The 19,737-nt window shown below is 37.7% G+C and overlaps 1 protein-coding gene across 1 annotated transcript; it reads left to right on the top strand.

Moving 5' to 3' along the window:
• The first annotated feature begins 1,661 nt into the window (after positions 1 to 1,661).
• On the top strand, positions 1,662 to 4,177 carry LOC141649006 (protein FAR1-RELATED SEQUENCE 5-like). The gene is made up of 5 exons (XM_074457710.1): positions 1,662 to 1,794; positions 1,915 to 2,122; positions 2,721 to 3,146; positions 3,200 to 3,744; positions 3,828 to 4,177. Exons 1-5 carry the CDS (start codon positions 1,662 to 1,664, stop codon positions 4,175 to 4,177), a joined length of 1,662 nt encoding a protein of 553 aa, XP_074313811.1.
• The last annotated feature ends 15,560 nt before the right edge of the window (positions 4,178 to 19,737 follow it).

Genomic DNA, 19,737 nt, shown 5'->3' with positions numbered 1-19,737 from the left:
GCGTTGGACATCTGTTTGGTTTTTATTAATTTTTTTTTTCTGTGAAGATAAAGGAACCAGAATTTTTCTTCCAACCTATACTTTGTTTAAATACCCAACTACCTAAGATTCAGTTCGTCTTATAACTACAACAAATATCTTCACATTATTTCTCTTCTCTCTAAATTTTCTGTCTTTGTTATATCTGAAAAATATTTCCAAAGTCTGTAAATTTTTTTTTTTGGTTTAGTATATACTGTTAGCGTTAGGAAGAGGTACAGCTTACCGCGACGTTGTCTGCCTATAATTTCGGGTTAGTATATGCATGTAATTGTATTTAAATATAGCTTTCCTTTTCACCTAAACTGTATTTAGATAATGTATATAATACATAATTAAAAAAAGCTATAGCGTATAACTTCATTTTTATGTTTGCATATTTTTTTTTCGTACTGTACGTGAATAACAACTACAACCTTAGCAGGTAATAACTGGTAAACGATCAACCTAAAAAAAGAAGAAATACTTTGTCACTTTTTAAGGAAATTTGAAGGTTAGTATGAGAAAGTAATTGTTTTTTACATTATTTAGTAATAGTTTCTGTTTAATGGGATTACCATATTAATTAGATGTAACTGTCTTCTAAATTTTTTTTTGTTACCATGTTAAATTACTCACTTAGGTGCCAACATTTCTGTGTAAGCGGTCTATTTTCCTTACGCGTCATCCTTTTTTTTTTTGTTGAAGCTATGAGATTTACTGTATATATATATATATATATATATATATATATAGGGTCGGGATCCAGTGAGAACCACCCATATAATGAGAACCGTGATAACCACCTTAATCTAATCTAATACAATACTAACGCGCGCGCAAATCAACCACCTACCCCTAAACATTCTAAACTCCGTCATTTTCCAATTTTCGTTTCCCTCTCATCATTCTTTCTCTCTCCTCGAATATCACCATCTTCACAACACCATTGATCCTCAACTACTGATCCATCAATCTCTTCAACGATCTGCCTATTCGACGCGTCCTTCATGAATGGAACCTTTTAATTCAAGGTAATATTTCGAAATTGCTGATTAATTTGTTGAATTTGAAAATTAGGGTTCGGTAATTTGAGAAATTGTTTAAATTGGTTGAAATCGTGATATTGTTGGCTCAGTTTTATGAATTAGACAGGTTTTACAATCGTCAAATTATTAGCTACGTGCATCAAATTGTTGCTATGTGCGTCAAATTAGGGTTTATAGTTTGATCTGTTTGTAATTTTTCAATTAATCGATTAAAATTAGGGTTGATAGTTTGATCTGTTTGTAATTTTTCAATTAATCGATTAAAATTACGGTTTACAGTTTGATCTGTTTGTAATTTTTCAATTAATCGATTAAAGTTGTTGAATTTGAGCAATTAGGGTTTCGTAATTTGAGAAATTAGGGTTCTTTAAAATTAGAAATTGCTTAAATTGGTTGAAATCGTGATATTGTTGGCTCGGTTTTATGAATTAGACAGGTTTTACAATCGTCAAACTATTAGCTACGTGCATCAAATTATTGATATGTGCATCAAAAATTCTAAATTTAGTTTTAGTAATAATTCTCGATATGATTTTATTGTCGATTTTAATTTTAAGTCGTCGTTATTGCAAAAAGAATGACATTCTTAGTTCAATGGGGTCGCGTAGTTCTTCTAATGTCATTACAAATGACATTACAAATGAAGGACAGATGGTTGAAGTTATTGCATCTCAATCCATATCAGAAATATTTGCCCTTAACATTGATGTTCCTGAAATCGTACAAGGTACAATTCTGTTGAACTCGTTGAATGATCGAATCTTTTCTATATAACCGTGTTGTTGTATACTTGAGTTATCCAGTAAATCTAAATCCTAACTCTACTTTAATTTCATCACATTTGCAGATAACGTAGTAGACGAGGCAGAGGTAATAGAGGAGGCAGAGGTAATAGAGGATGCAGAGGAGGAGGAGGAGGAGGAGGAGGCGTCCGGTTCAAGCAACATGAATCGGATTTTTGGTTGTCCTACCCATCTCAAGCCTGTTATTGGTATGGTCTTTGATACACTTGAACTCGGTATTGCCTTTTATGAAGCATATGGAAAAGAATGTGGGTTTGTGACTAGAAAAGGCTCACAAAAAAATAAACAGGTGTCACTACACATAAAACTTGTTTGTGTAATAAGGTGGAATGTGAAGCAAAAGGCAAAAAACACCGTAGGCAAAGGACTCGGGTAGGTTGCCTTGCTAGGATTAACTTTAAACGAATTGCTAACGGTAAATACCAAATTTATGGTTTTGTTGAAGGGCATAATCATATGCCAGCTACACCATTAACAATGGTACATCTGACGCAAACGAGAGAATTGAATATAGTTCATAAAAAAATGATAGTTCACAACTCAAAGGTTAACAAAGGTCCATTATGACCTATAGGATGTTTAAGGAGTATGTCGGAGGTTATCGAATGTGGGTGCTTCATTGGAAGACTTTAAAAACTTTTCAAGGGATATCAAAAAGTTCTTGTCGGGAAGGGGATGCTCAAATGCTTATTGAGCATTTTATGAAAATAAAAAGAATGTGTCCATCCTTTTACTTTGACTTTGAGGTAGATGAGAAAGGTAGATTGTCACATGTTTTCTGGGCTGACCCTATTAGTATAAAAAATTATTTGCTATTTGGGGATATGACATCCTTTGACACTACCTTTAGGAAAAATAAGTATAGAATGATATTCGCCCCTTTCACGGGAGTGGATCATCATAAGAGATGTGTGACCTTTGGGGCTGGGCTTCTTATTAATGAGAGCAAGGAGTCATTTGCTTGGTTATTTACGAAATTCCTAGAAGCTATGGGGGGTCGTTATCCTTTGTGTATAATAACTGACGAAGATTTGGGGATAGAAGGAGGACTTAAGAAAGTCTTTAAAGATAAAGTGCAACATAGATATTGCATGTGGCACATATTGAAGAAGTTGCCAGAGAAGGTAGGGCCTGTTATATGTAGAGAAACTGAGTTTTTGAAAGAGATAAACTCATGTGTTTGGGGCGAAGATGTGGAGCCTGTTGAATTTGAGGAAAGATGGACAGCCATTGTGGAAGCTCATGGGTTGTCGGATAATGAGTGGCTTCAGGAAAAGTATGGCATTAGACATTTTTGGATTCCAGCTTACTTTCGTGACTTGTTATTAGGAGGGTTGATGAGAACCACCTCGAGGTCCGAGTCAGAAAATCATTTTTTAGCAATTTCACTAATCCAAATTTGACCCTTGTTGAATTTTGGATGCGCTTTGAGAGTGCAATGGATACACAACGATGGGCTCAATCAAAACTGATTGCACAATCTAAGTACTTGTTTCCTGACTTGGCTACTCCTCTAGACCTGGAAAAGCATGCAGCAGAAACCTACACTCCGAGAATTTTCGAGGAGTTCAAAGTGGAAATAAAAGCAGCATGCTTTACATGTGCCATTGGGGACAAACAAAAAGATAAGAATCATGCAATTCTCTACATAGATGTCAAGGATCGTGAGAGAAAGAAAGACTATAAGGTGGGTTATAAGACAGCTGAAGTAAAACTAGTATGCAATTGCAAGAAATTTGAACGACATGGAATACTTTGTCGACATATTCTCTGTGTCCTTAAAGATTATGGTTTTGAGAAAATTCCAAGCGAATACCTACTTAATAGGTGGAGCAAACTAGCAACCTGCCAGCCAATATTCAATTCGATGGGCGGTTGCTTGCGATTGCAGATCGGTCGATGCACAAAAGAACAAACTGATCAATTATGGTCGAAATGTTCACTTGTGTGTCACTAGTTGAACAGAGTCCTGTTAATTGTGATGAGTTACTAACCATTTTACGCGAGTTCAAGGAAAGGGTACTTGCAGAAACAACAAGTAGTGTCGCTGATGATGGTGGTAATAGTAGTATTGGAAAGAAAAGGGACAAAAATGCGGAAATTGGAATGCTCTTGGGTACAAGTGTGCCTAGCGAAATTACAATTTTGCCGCCAAGACAATGCAAAAACAAAGGCTCGGGGAAAAGAATGATTTCACAAAGAGAAAGAGCAGGGGAAGTCAATAAGAAACCACTAAGAAGATGCAAGGCTTGTGGGCAGATGGCGAACCACGATAACAGGAATTGTGACCGACCAAAGGATCACTGACAAATAGTCGAGTAAGTGATGTCTCTTATTAGCGCAAGTTTTCTACTTTTACCCTTTTTGTTTCCCTCAAATTTTTATCTTTGTTGACATTTGCTTTCTTATGTGTGAGATTGAAGTTTTTTGCGAGGAATTGGACTGTGCAGCGGAATTTTTGAGCATCATTTGAGAAGTCAACACTTGTTTTTGAGCATCATTGAAGTTTTTAGGATTATTTTTGAGCATCATTGAAGTTTTTAGGATTATTTTTTAGCATCATTTGAGAAGTCAACAATTGTTTTGTAATAAATGTAACGGGAGGCTTCCGGATTCTTAAATTGTATATTTGAGAAGATGAAATTGTGATTCGATTTAAGAATAGAAAACATGTGTTTCTCTGAGCAATTATGGCATGCACATACAAGCTCATTTTATGCACGTATGAGGTCATTTTATGCACATGTGATAATTGTTTCTCCAAATTTGGTAATTAGAAAGCTGAAACATGTGATCAATTTATGCCAGCAATAAAATGTGATTAGTTGAATCATCATCGTGTATGACAAGTCGTTAAATATCATGCAACTAAAAGGTTATTCCATGCACATGGATTTCATTTGTGATACATGTGTTTCCCTTAGCAAACATGGCATGTTCATACGAGATCATTTTATGCACGTACGAGGTCATTTTATGCACATGTGATAATTGTTTCTCCAAATTTGGTAATTAAAAAGCTGAAACATGTGATCATTTTATGCCAGCAATAAAATGTGATTAGTTGAATCATCATCGTGTACAACAAGTCGTTTAATATCATGCAACTAAAAGGTTATTCCATGCATATAGAAGGCCATTTTATGCACAGATAACCTAAATGGGATAATCCCCATGAGATGGGTTAATTCTCATTACAACACTTGTTTTTAGGATCATTTCAAGTCTCAAGACTTAAATGTGGGTTTTAATTCTCATTTCAAGTCTCGAAACTTAAATGTGAGTGATTATTGAAGAAGTCGGGCCAATCCTATCAGCACTTTAGGCACGGCCCAGCACGGCACGCTCAAAGTACATTGGTAACTCTAAATAATGCAAGTAATTTTGTTTTGAAAATTTTCATGCATGTAGAAGGCTGTTCCATACACATATAACGCCTTCTCATGCATGTAAATATGCAAGTTACTTTGGGATTTTAAAACAACACCCTGACAAATGGGGTAATTCTCATTACAAGTCTCATTAAAAAATGCCATAATCTAGTGACATAATTGTGCCCCACACGGTTAAAAAGCTGTTCCATTCACATATAACGCCTCCTCAGGCACGCTCAAGTCTCGTTAAACAGACCCGAAAGTCGACAAATTACATGCACGTAGAAAGGTATTGCATACACATACAACGCCTTCTCATGCACGTAGGAGGGTCTTCCATACACGCAAAAGTTACTTGGAATACCTACACATCTGCAACCTACAAATTTAGTCCACCTACAAACTAATGCCTGCCCAAATCAAAGAATCAACAAAAGACAATGAGAAGGTTCTCTGCCACTCCCATTTGCTAAGCACGCAAACTCTCACCATATTCTTGCAAAAATAACACCTAGGTATAATCCTACAAAAAAAAAAGGTAGGGAAATATTGTTACATTTAAAGTCACTTGACATCAATATTGAAAGTCTTGCAGTTAAAAGATTGGAAAATAATAGAAACAAAATTAGATAAAGCATTCGGAAGATATTGTTATTACCGTTCTCTTGTTTTCCTCCCATCTGATAAGATCTACAATCATACTCTCACCATATTCATCCAAATTCTGTATATATATTTGACAACAATATTGAAAGTGTTGCAATAAAATATGCCGAATAATATTTGACTAATATAACTTGGTTTAGACATCATTACCTCGTAACAAGTCTGATCGGACCATAATGATTGACAACTCAAGTTTTCTAGAAACTTCACAAATAGACTCATAAGAATACCTTTTGAAATAAGGAAATTTGTTTAACGCTTTAAAATGGTGTGTATCCCATCGAAAATATTTAAAACGAGTAGAGTATAGTTTAAACAAGTAAGGTACCCATTCTTTTGTCGAGGCACATCCACAGTCACAAACGGAAAATTGTTTATTTGCAACAGCTTTTTGTATCCTGGAAAGTCTCTTGCAATAGTCCCCAAAGCAGGAAATAACTACAAAAAACCAAAAAAAGAAAAACACAATAATATAAAAGCGAAGGAAAACCAACACAAAATTGAGGTAACAAACCCCTAAGGCATACGGATATAATCATACCGTTTCAACTAAAAATTTACATCTTGTGTCAGGACGCCTAGGCAAGTTTGAGTCAAGTATAAAGTTGGTCTTTTTAACAAAGTCGACACGCAAGCAAACCAATGTTCACGGTCAACACAAAGAAGGGAAGAAAGCCTGCAAAAATGCCCATAGGGAAATGAAAAAGTGAGGGGATAATTACCAGTTCGACGGGATAATATACAAACAAAGTTAGACAGATATTTAATAAAGTTCTTTCTTGGGCAAGAACTTAATTAAGTTCTTTCAAAGTAGTAAATTCCGTCGATATAATAAAATTAAAAAGTGACGGGATAATTACCAGTTTAGCTTTGGTTAGACTTTTGGGCAAGTACTGAAGCTTAATGTACTGACTTTGAAAACTGTTTTTAGCGACAACATCCTGAAAGTTGAGAAAATTTGTGGAAAATGTTGGTAATTCCAAGTAGAAACATTAGCGGTTACTAAGGATGAATATGAATACCTTGATTATTGTCGGAAAGTACACAAGATTTGGTCTTTCAAGTGTTAAACGAAGACCAACAAGGTCAATTACCATATCCGTGATCCATTTTCCTCCAAACAAAGTCGACATTCCTTCTTGGGTTACTTGCAGCCATGGAGTGTCTACAACAATGTCACTAATAATGCACATATTGTAATTAGATGCACACACAACAGCAAAGTGGACAAAAACAACTCAAAAAGATGCTATATGGTCAGTGATAACTTACTCCTTATTTGCCACATTTGTCCTAATAAAATTCATCAAGTGTTCATCTGTATAGGGCAAGTCTCGTGGAACTTCATTCTTGGGGAGAAAAAGGGAAAACACAGAACAATTACATAACCATAACACACTTTTAATAAACCAGGAGTCATCATATAGTAATGAGAAGCATTGTTGGTAATAGATTTCTGATTACCGAATCACACAGCCATTCTTGTAAGCCTTTGCTTTAGACGTCACTTGATCTTTCACGATGTTGTCTTGCCAAGTCAAAATTTCATTGCAAACCCTCACAATGTAACGCTTCACATCGATTCTCGAACAATGATATAAAGTGAAATCAACCGCAGAACCTACACATCTAATACACATACCTACATATCTAATACACATACAAGGTTGATTCATGAAAGAACAAAGCTAATACATGCATGTTGATGGCTTCTGCGTCAGAAATATAGAAACACCAACTAAAAATTTGACTTAAATAATGGAGACTTACGTCCTTAAGCGACTTTAAAGTATACCGACACTTATTCCCATTGTACGTCTCCATATGTCGCATCATGTAAATTCCAGTATCACGCTCGACAGAGAAACTTTTATTCAGAACATACTCTTTGGCTACTACAAAATATGTAGCATGCAGCTTTGGAATCATGGAAGAAAGCTTTGCACTTAATCGTTTTCTTCATTAGACAGAAGACAATGCCAAGCAAATAAATTCGCTATATAAGAATTAAATCAGACATTTAACATACTTATTGCCAAACGGTGTGAAAACATACCACATATTGAACACTGACATGAAAATCTACACACCCTGGATCACACGGGTGTATAACTTCATACAAGTTATGATCAATATCAAAACAATGAAGAAGTGGGCTGGGTGCAACAACAGGGAATAAAACCTGTCAAACAATGGTTAGTTGGATTTGTATATTATTTAATTATGTACTTTTAAAACTTTTAAAATATTGAACAACTTACCAATTTCACATCTCTATAGTTGATATCCAATGAGGCTATCTGTTGTTTCAATTAGGTGACCCGTATTAGAGAATAAAAAGGTACAAGTTGATAACTTAGACCAACAAAATTTAAATATCAAACTTACATCGCTTGTTTCAAAGTGAGAAAGAGATTTTAAATTGATCTACGATCTCTTAACCTGTTTCCATTATTCAGATAATCACACCACACATTGATCACGTCGATGTTAACGCTACCACCAAATAGCAAGGTCTTCATATCATATCGTGTAAGAATCTTGCCGCCACGGCCGAATGAACCTCGCTACAAAAATAAAACCTTAGTGTTATAGAAAGAAAATATAATACATATACCGAATAAGAAAAAAATAAAAGCAAAATTAATAGACTAATACATACCCTTCATCTAAGTCACAAATGCATAGTCACCCATCAGTTTTTCGACGACTCAAGGCATCCATCACGTTCACATTTCGTATGAAGAAAGGTGAACGAAAAACGCCGGTAACTCAACTTTCCTCTTACACTTCCGAGTCCGGGGGAGGGGACGGTTGGGGACAGTTCTACAAGCGGAGAAGAAGGCATAATTTGAGATTCATTCAATGACAGTTGTGACGAGATAAGTATTGGTGATGCAGGGGATGGATTGGAAGGTGCAGCTGATGTGCTTGCACGGGGAGGGGAATGAATAGAAGGTGCAGCGGGAGTGCTTCCACGGGGAGGGGATGGGATTGAAGGTGTAGGCGACATTGTTGCACGGGAGGGGATGGAATGACAGTGCAGTTGACGTGCTCGCATGGGGAACATCACACATATCACCAGACCTCTGTGCTTCGCGGAACTCTTGAGATGTATATAAAGCATCCTCACCGTGAAAGAGACTGAAAGATGGTCCCTCCATGAGTTCCTTGTCCATGTTTTCCTTCGTAACTTGGTGTTCTTTAAATACCTCACCAACACGGTTATATGCATTATTCAGAATCCCCTTTAAATCAGCCAAGATGTTGGGATCGTTGTAAAACTCATCAGAGTCCATATAATCCACATACTTCTTCCCCTCCTCCACTTTACTCTCATCCTTTCTCTCCTCTTCCTCCATTTCATGGTCATCTTTCTCCTTGACCTTCTCATGGTAATCTTTCTCCTCGTCCTTTCTCTCCTCTTCTTCCATCTCAGATTCTTCTTTACTTTGCTGCGAAAGTGAAAACCCTTCAAATAACGAATCTGCCAAAGTCGACATTTTGGTAACAGCTTCCATACGAGGAACCACAAACTTTGCTTGCATGATTGCCTTTGAGAATGCACCATAACAGTCTGCAAGAGTAACAGCAGTCCCCGCTAAAAACTTGATACAATCTGTTGTTTTCTTATCAACGGGACCTCCTTCTTCAGTATCCTCAACCTTTCCCTTTCCCTTTGTCGTCACTCCAGCACCCTCAACATTTTCCTTTCCCCGTGCCGTCATCGCATCATCAACCCGTTTGTCGGGCGACACGGGTGGTTTATAAACAAATCTGTCTTCTACACGCCCCTCTCCAAAACCATTTGCGTCATGTTTTTCCATCTTCACCCTCTCTCTGATACGTTCGTCAGACCAATTGGCTAACAAAGGGAAAGATCGAACGACCGTTCTTGTCTTGAAAACGACTCTATCCAAGTAGATAAGACAGAAAATGAGAATTGGTCCCTTAAAGGACGTACCAGGGTCTTTAGTCACCTTTTTCCAGAAAATGACATTTTCAATCATGTTGACTCGTGCAAACTTGCACCAATTAAATTTAGGTACATCGATGATCGGACAGACGACTTAATATACGAGTCTTTGGGATAATCACTAGCTACCCCCATCAACAAATGTAAGTAATATATACAAGAAAATTCCTCTTAAAATCATCTCCAAAGATCCCGCCGCTCAATCATCTTCTCTAGTAAAACCTTCTTGGTAATATCTCGTGGTACTAAATTGGTCCTTAAATCTCCTGGACACCTCTAAATACCCTCTTCTTTACAGTACCTCCCAACTGGATTAATATCTAATGGCCCCATAGGAATTCCCGTGACAAGGTAGACATCCTCATCCGTGATAGTCAAATCCCCATTCATCAACGAACAATCGAATGGATTGAAAGACTCCACAATCCATCTAGCCAAATGGCCATGGATTTCTTCCGATCAAGTTTTAATGACTCTCCAAAACCCATGCTCTGAATAGCTTCAATTTGCTTCTCAGACGGGTTCGACTTGATAAAATTAATTATCAAAGAAGGACTCATCCTAGTTACCAGCGTATCATAATCTTTACCACACTTCCTATGTGGACTTCCTTTCCTACTAGCAATGTTGCTAGCATCCTTCTTATCAGTAACAGTGGACACTCTCCTTTTCTTGGTAGATGGTTCTTCAACATCTTTCGGTAAAACATCCTCATCAACTGGTCTTTTAGTACGAGGACTCACTCGACGCGAAACAGCTGGTTCTGTTTTAGTAGCTTCCTTGTCACCAAGTTTCGGTTTAGAAGCTTCCTTGTCAATCAAGTTTACGTTGTAGTAGTTTCGTTGTCAATCAAGTTTCGAGAAGACATCCCCATCATCTGTCAAATGTTGAACAACATTAATTAGGTGATGTACAGAAGTTTTTAGTGAAGTAATGTTTCAGCATTTCACATAAATGACAAATTTTAGCATTAATGCATCAAATAGCAAAGCAACAGATGTAAAATTTTAATGCACATATAGTGTTTTGTCATACATGTAGAAGACTATTTAATGCACATACTATGTTTTTTCATTCATGTACAAGTTTGTTTTAATAAAGACACCGTAGAGGGATCGAGTGAACACTTGTTTGGGGACGGGATTAAATGTAGAAGGCTAGGTATCCTAAAACGGGACGGGAAAGGGTTGAGGGTTGGATTAGGCGAACCGCTACCGCGGATCCGCCTAATCCAACCCTCAACCCTTTCCCTTCTCACATTATCGGCCGCGAGACCAAAAGACACCCTAGAGGGGATGAGTGAACCCTTTTTTGGGGACGGGATTTAAAGTAGGGGGCCGGGTATCCTAAAACGGGACGGGAAAGGGTTGAGGGTTGGATTAGGCGAACCGCTACCGCGGATCCGCCTAATCCAACCCTCAACCCTTTCCCTTTTTTTTTTAATACATGTAGAAAACTATTTAATGCACATACTCTACATTGTCATGCACATACACAATTGTTTAATAAACATATGTTGCCGGGTATCCTAAAACGGGACGGGAAAGGGTTGAGGGTTGGATTAGGCGGATCCGCTACCGCGGATCCGCCTAATCCAACCCTCAACCCTTTCCCTTCTCACATTATCGGCCGCGAGACCAAAAGACACCCTAGAGGGGATGAGTGAACCCTTTTTTTGGGGACGGGATTTAAAGTAGGGGGCCGGGTATCCTAAAACGGGACGGGAAAGGGTTGAGGGTTGGATTAGGCGGACCGCTACCGCGGATCCGCCTAATCCAACCCTCAACCCTTTCCCTTCTCACATTATCGGCCGCGAGACCAAAAGACACCCTAGAGGGGATGAGTGAACCCTTTTTTGGGGACGGGATTTAAAGTAGGGAGCCGGTATCCTAAAACGGGACGGGAAAGGGTTGAGGGTTGGATTAAGCGGACCGCTACCGCGGATCCGCCTAATCCAACCCTCAACCCTTTCCTTCTCACATTATCGGCCGCGAGACCAAAAGACACCCTAGAGGGGATGAGTGAACCCTTTTTTGGGGACGGGATTTAAAGTAGGGGCCGGGTATCCTAAAACGGGACGGGAAAGGGTTGAGGGTTGGATTAGGCGGACCGCTACCGCGGATCCGCCTAATCCAACCCTCAACCCTTTCCCTTCTCACATTATCGGCCGCGAGACCAAAAGACACCCTAGACGGGATGAGTGAACCCTTTTTCGGGGACGGGATTTAAAGTAGGGGGCCGGGTATCCTAAAACGGGACGGGAAAGGGTTGAGGGTTGGATTAGGCGGACCGCTACCGCGGATCCGCCTAATCTAACCCTCAACCCTTTCCCTTCTCACATTATCGGCCGCGAGACCAAACGACACCCTAGAGGGGATGAGTGAACCCTTTTTTGGGGACGGGATTTAAAGTAGGGGCCGGATATCCTAAAACGGGACGGGAAAGGGTTGAGGGTTGGATTAGGCGGACCGCTACCGCGGATCCGCCTAATCCAACCCTCAACCCTTTCCCTTCTCACATTATCGGCCGCGAGACCAAAAGACACCCTAGAGGGGATGAGTGAACCCTTTTTTGGGGACGGGATTTAAAGTAGGGGGCCGGGTATCCTAAAACGGGACGGGAAAGGGTTGAGGGTTGGATTAGGCGGACCGCTACCGCGGATCCGCCTAATCCAACCCTCAACCCTTTCCCTTATTTTTTATACATGTAGAAGACTATTTAATGCACATACTCTACATTGTCATGCACATACACGGTTGTTTAATAAACATATGTTGCCGGGTATCCTAAAACGGGACGGGAAAGGGTTGAGGGTTGGATTAGGCGGACCGCTACCGCGGATCCGCCTTATCCAACCCTCAACCCTTTCCCTTATTCCTCATTGTAAGGTGAGGTTGCATTTTGTGAGGTCATTAAAGTTAATGTTGATTAGTTCATGCATGTGTAGGGTTGTTTAATGTACATATATTTTTCTTTCATGCGTGTGCAACGTTACGTCATGTACTGATAAGGAATTTTGTTTTCATGAATGTGCAAGAGTGAACTAAATTTCTTACTCAAATTGCTTGGGTCAACAGAATTAGTTGTCGCAGCTTTCGATTTTGCTGGAAAATAATCTTTGACTGACTAACCTCCTTTTAGTAGAACTTTTTTCTTCGATGCAACACTCTTTCGCCCCATATCTATCAATCATTTGAGGGATATTGTAAAGACAGTTGAAAGACAAACTGTTGTACAAATCACATGTTTATAATGAAGGTAGATTGCAGATTTCACGATTAATTATGTTGCAAAACAATGGTGAAAAGCATAATACTACTTGATGAATACAGATGAAAACTAAGTAAAATTGGGAAATGAAAGAACATAAGTCAGTGAAAGTCAAACCAAAAATATAATATATATATATATATATATATATATATATATATATATATATATATATATATATATATGTCAAACCAACATTCATAACAACTTCTACAATCCAAAATGCCAAAACTAATTACATAATTATTAGTAAAGCCTGACAAAAAGGAACATTTAAACCTTAACGTTCAATACCCTAAGTGGCCTAAGTACAAATACGATTCGTTGGCGAAAGTTGTACAAACTTATGATAGACCTACGTCAAATCAACGACTTCAACATAAGACAACCTTCGACGAGCTAGTAAAGGTGTTGCTATTGATTTCGCTTCTTCATGTAACAAAGGTGGCATATCCCGTAACATCTCATCAACTTGCTTAATTTGACTCGTCATTAAGTGGATTGAGATGTGTGTTCAAAAAACATTTCTTCGTTGGTGAACATGCATGATGAATTTGGCTGCCATATTACCCGTCATAAAACACTTGCATCTTTTGGAAATTAGTCTACCACGACTACGCACTATCCTCACGCCATTAATGTCATTAAATCGCAAAGTTTGAAGGTAAGCTATCAAAGACACCAGGTGAATACGGGAAGAAAAGAAAGAGTTTAGCCCACATGAAGCGGACATTGGCCATGCTTGCCCTATCAGAGCATTTATCAAGGTGATTGAAGATTTGTAACACAAGATTTGGATCAGTTAAGACACCATTTCTTGACTGATTGCGACGATCGATGAACTCCACTTTGGTAACTTGACCAAGGTAAGGCGAGAGACTCGCTTTTCTCTTTGACATAATGTTGGATAAAAAGTTCTTGTTCTACTTCCTCGCGATTGACTACCCAACCTTTGCACCAATTTTCCATTTTTTAATGTTTCGTATGCACTGAAAAGAAGGAATACTTGTAAATGGAGAAAATATGTAAAAATTTACTTGACTCAGTGGAATAGTTACTAACGTTAGTAGCTTTACTTAGTATGCATTGTTTGAGCTTGAGATTTAAACAATTTCAAGAGAAAATCAAGAATAAAAACATCTACAACATGGGGAATCAGGGTTTGATTATTGCGTAATTAGGTTAATTAGCGAAAATGTGAACAACAAGACTACAAATCTAAGAATCTGCCATATAAGGACAATGAATTAGCGTAATTAGCAAAAATTTTGGAAGTTCAGTCCCTAATTTCATGATTTCAACTAAGAATCTGCCAACCCTCATTTCCAAGTTTCCCCAATCGAATTCACCAAAACCCTAATTTAACAAACATAATTCATTATTCCGACTGTAACACATTAATGAAGGCGTAAATTCAACTAATATGGTCGACAAATGTAAAAATTACAAACACAGAAACACTGAAACCCTAATTTCGGGTATGGTTTATCAATTGAATTATTAGTCTCTAGTCGTTGTCATTTCCAAGTTTCCCCAATCGAATTCACCAAAACCCTAATTTAACAAACATAATTCATTATTCCGACTATAACACATTAATGAAGGCGTAAATTCAACTAATATGGTCGACAAATGTAAAAATTACAAACACAGAAACACTGAAACCCTAATTTCGCAAAATCAGTTCCTAATTTCATGATTTCAACTAATGTACCTAATTTGACAAACATAATTCATAATTCCGACTATAAAATATTAATGAAGGCTTAAGTTCAACTAATTTAGGCGACATAAAAATTGCAAAGACAGAAACACAGAAACCCTAATTTCGCTAAAAATTAATCATGAATATCGGAAGTTTACCTCGTTGAATTACCAAGATCTGTTGCTGGAAAAAGCTGTTAGAAATCTATATCTCATTATTTAACATATTCATATATGTTTTAATTTAATTTTGTCATAAAATTAAAAGTGATCTTATGCATGCAAACTAAAATGAAAGAAGATAAGAAAACATTTTCTCACCATATGAATTTCGGTCATATTGGCACAAACAAGATCTCCTTCTTGTTAGTTCTTGAGCTTTCCATTAATGGATGAACATTCTTGACTTCAAATTAGAAGCCCTCCAATTAGTAGCACCCAAAACTATCCCTTAATCCCACAAACTAACATGTACTAGATGTTTATATTGTGGTTTACCTTAAATTTGATTACTAATACTCATATATTACTTTGATAATTTTAGTAATCTTACATGAACAATTTCAATTAAAATCTCATCTTTTTGATGAAGATAAAGGAGAGAGAAGAGAGGAAAATCCATGAACAACTTGCATGTGATTTATTAGAATGAATGATGAGTGAATTAATCCCATTTTCCCATCCATTTTCACGGTTGGAATAATGAGAAATAGGGCATCTATTTTCACTTTTTTTGTCTTTACAAGAAATAGATGTGTAAGAGTAGGTGTAAGGCTAGTTGTAGGTAGGCATCATTATGCCATTTTATTAAATAAAATAAAACAACCTAAACCCACTAACTCTTTCCATATTTCGGTCCATATATGCATAAAATGGACTACCATTTTATTTTGTCAATTTGTCATTTGTCACACAATATGTCACATGATACCAATTGACGGAAAAGTAGATCTTTATACTTACATATTCATATATGTGTTATAAGATTAATTTGTCATAAAATTAATAAAGGTCTTATGCATGCAAACAATAAAACAAAATAAGGAAGAATCATTATTCTTACATTGTATTTTCGGTTCAAATGGGCACAAAAGAAATCTCCTTTTATTTTGTTCTTGAGCTTTCCTTTTGGATGAACAAAGATCCAAGTGTAGGATCTCTCCCAAGGAATTATATCCAAGGCTTTCTCTTAATTAAAATTAATATTATAGGTACTAGATGATATTAATTTTGTAGAAAAATTGACCCAAAATAATTTGGTATTTTTGCTCTCTAAAACCGGTTAGAGGAGAGAGGAAGAAGAATATTTTTATCTTTCTAAAATCTTATTTAGATGAGTGAATGAAAAATTGGAATTGATACACACTTATGCATGTAGTGTATATCCAAAAATAAGACAAAAATCCTTTTGCCTTTTCTAGGGTGAAACCGGGTAGGAGGGAAGAAAGGGGGAAGAGAAGGACCCAATGCATGCTCTTGTTTGCCTTCACAATGCAAACTAGGGTTGCATGGCTAGGCTCTATTAAGAATGATTGTGTTTTCCACTTATTTAAACAACACAATTTCTAGTCTAATTCCCTCTTAATTTCGGTATACTCATAATATGTGATCCATATTATTTTTGTCAAATTTGATTTATGTCACATGTCATATGTGACATAAATTTGTTGTGCATTTTTAACATATTAAAAATCAACGTATTATTAAAAATACGTCACATACAAAAATCGACTTAGTAATTCACAATTACTTGTACCAAAATATTTCACCAATTTATAAATCGTATTTATAATAATTCATTCAAATTTAATTGTTTCCTTAAACAATAATTTCATCTGAGCAATGATACAATTCGATTACTCAGACCGTATCTCATTTAATCACATTACAATGTGATACGTAAATTTTACTTCCAAAATCGTCCGTCAATTTTCAAGTAATTTAATTAACTCGTAACATTGTACGATTAATTAAATGATCAATTAAGATTGTTGCCCTATAGGTATGACCTAGGGGGTCAACTGATCACCACCGTCGACGACAAGAATGTCAAACTCTAGTCGCCAATCATTACGATATATGTTGACCATTGACATAAAAAAATACTTCCCAATTGTATTCTTTAAAATGAGATTTAATAATGATATTTAAATCATGTGATCGCACTATTGTTGAGGACACATTTCCCAACAATCTCCCACTTGTCCTCGACAAGTGTGCGTCACCAATTCTCTTGTCCTATTACTATCTCCCACTCAATGCAAGGTGTCTTTCAGGTCGTACTTGCAAGTGATCATATCGAGAGTGGTTTCCTCGATCTGGAGAATAACTGATTTGACCGGACTTATCTATCATAGATACTTTCCGAGCGTGGCCACGCATTTCCAGTTCATTACTCCTCGAGTGGCCCTGAGATATTGTTATAACCCTGACTAGGGGTGGACAATTCCTATCGCACTCATTCCCTTCGACTAGCCACAACCATCATAACCCAAAATATGCCCATTTGACCCCATTTACGAAGGTCGTAGTAACACAAATCAAAGTTAATCTGAAACTATGCCATCTTAGGCGAATAGTCTTTAGTCAAAAGAATCGACTCATTTGAATACTATAGCAGCTCTTGCCACGACCAGGCTATATAAATTTGCCAGAACTCTATAAGCGGTCATAAGGCCCGACAAAATGTTCCTAACAGTCTGCCTATGTGATCGACTAGTCATCTCACATGACTCTATGGCACTTGAACTTGCCATCAATCACATCACACTCTAGTCACTTCGAGACGTCACCTCATACAAGTGACTATGGGCAAATACTATGTTAATCCGTGTTCACTTTAACGGGGTTCAATTGTCAATACAACCCGTTTGGATGTAACAATGTATAAATTAAAGATAAAAGACAAATGTGATTATGAACATGAACAAAAACAACACTTTTATGTCATTTCAAAATCTAACAAAAACTTGGTACACGTTTAAGTCCCATGGACGTAACATGTCCATCATGCTTAGCCTGCGATAAAGGCTTGGTGAGCGGATCGGCTATGTTGTCATCCGTCCCAACCTTACAAATCGCAATTTCCTTTCTTTCAATGAAATCTCTTATTACATGATATTTTCTAAGTACATGTCTAGATCTATTACTAGACTTCGGCTCCTTAGCTTGGAAGATCGTCCCACTATTATCACAATAGAGAGTGATGGGATCATTGGCGGTAGGTACTACTTTTAGACCTTCCGTGAATTGCCTGATCCAAACAGCTTCCTTAGCAGCTTCGATCTTTGCGATGTACTCAACCTCCGTTGTAGAATCCGCGATTCTGACTTTCTTGAAGCTTCTCCAGCTTACGGCACCACCATTGAGCATGAAAACGAAACCAGCTTGTGATTTCAAGTCATCTCTATCTGTTTGAAAACTTGAGTCCGTGTATCCATTAACACGCAACTCAGTGTCACCTCCAAACACTAGGATAGAATCCTTAGTTCTTCTTAAGTACTTAAGGATGTTCTTGACGGCAATCCAGTGACTCTCACCTGGATTTCCTTGATATCTACTCGTCATGCTTAAGGCATACGAGACATCAGGACGTGTGCATATCATGGCATACATGATTGATCCAACAGCGGAAGCATAAGGGATCAACTTCATGCGTTCAACATCATGGGGTTCGGAGGGAGATTGAGTCTTGCTCAATATCGTCCCGGTTACCATAGGTACCAAACCCCTTTTGGATTTGTCCATGCTGAACCGTCGAAGAATCTTATCAACATAAGACTCTTGACTTAGTGCCAATATCCCCTTGGATCTATCTCTATGGATCCGGATACCTAATATGCGTTGTGCCTCTCCTAAATCCTTCATTTGGAAGTGGTTACCTAACCACTTCTTAACAAAAGACAACATTGGAATATCATTTCCAATGAGTAGTATGTCATCGACATACAAGATTAGGAACACAACATTGCTCCCACTAAATTTCATGTATAAACATGGTTCCTCAACACTTCGAGTGAAACCATTTTCCTTTATAACATGATTGAATCGATGATTCCAACTTCTAGATGCTTGCTTAAGACCATAAATGGATCTCTTAAGCTTGCACACTTTGTTAGGATTTTTAGAATCAACAAAACCTTCGGGTTGTATCATGTACACCTCCTCTTCTAAATGCCCATTCAGAAAAGCGGTTTTGACATCCATTTGCCATATTTCATAATCATGAAATGCGGCAATCGCTAACAAAATCCGTATGGATCTTAGCATGGCTACGGGGGCGAAGGTCTCATCATAATGGAGACCTTGGACTTGGGTAAATCCTTTTGCCACTAGCCTAGCTTTGTAGACATCGTCATGTCCTTCTATGCCATTCTTGACTTTGAATATCCATTTGCATTGAAGGGGTCTTGCCCCTTTAGGCAAATCTACCAAGTCCCAAACTTGGTTTTCAAGCATATAATCCATTTCGGATTTCATGGCTTCAAGCCATAAGGAAGAATTAGGACTAGAGATTGCGGCCTTGTAGGTGGCGGGCTCGTCACTTTCCATGAGCAACACATCGAGTGTTCCATCTTCCTCGATAAGTCCCACATATCGATCGGGATGGCGAATTACTCGACCCGTCCTTCTTAGTGGAGGAGGTACAACCGCGTTAGACGACGAAGGAATTTCTTCTTGCGTCTCTACCTCGGTTTGTGGCTCTTGAACTTCGTCAAGTTCAAAATTTCTCCCACTCTGTCTCTTAGAAATAAATTCTCTTTCTAAGAAGACAGCCTCGCAAGACACAAACACTTTGTTATCTTGAGGTTTGTAGAAGTAATATCCTCGAGAGGTCGAGGGGTAACCTACAAAGATGCATTTTTCGGATCTTGGGG

Source organism: Silene latifolia, chromosome 3, assembly GCF_048544455.1.
Source record: "Silene latifolia isolate original U9 population chromosome 3, ASM4854445v1, whole genome shotgun sequence".
NCBI classification, from domain to species: domain Eukaryota; kingdom Viridiplantae; phylum Streptophyta; class Magnoliopsida; order Caryophyllales; family Caryophyllaceae; genus Silene; species Silene latifolia.
The sequence above is the reverse complement of the archived record's forward strand: the minus strand, read 5'-3'. Positions and strand labels throughout refer to the sequence as shown.

Coding starts and splice junctions, on each gene's coding strand:
- LOC141649006 (XM_074457710.1), top strand. CDS start 1,662: ATGGGGTCGCGTAGTTCTTCTAATGTCATTACAAATGACATTACAAAT. Junction 1,795..1,914: donor TGTTCCTGAAATCGTACAAG/GTACAATTCTGT, acceptor TCACATTTGCAG/ATAACGTAGTAGACGAGGCA. Junction 3,745..3,827: donor AATATTCAATTCGATGGGCG/GTTGCTTGCGAT, acceptor GTGTGTCACTAG/TTGAACAGAGTCCTGTTAAT.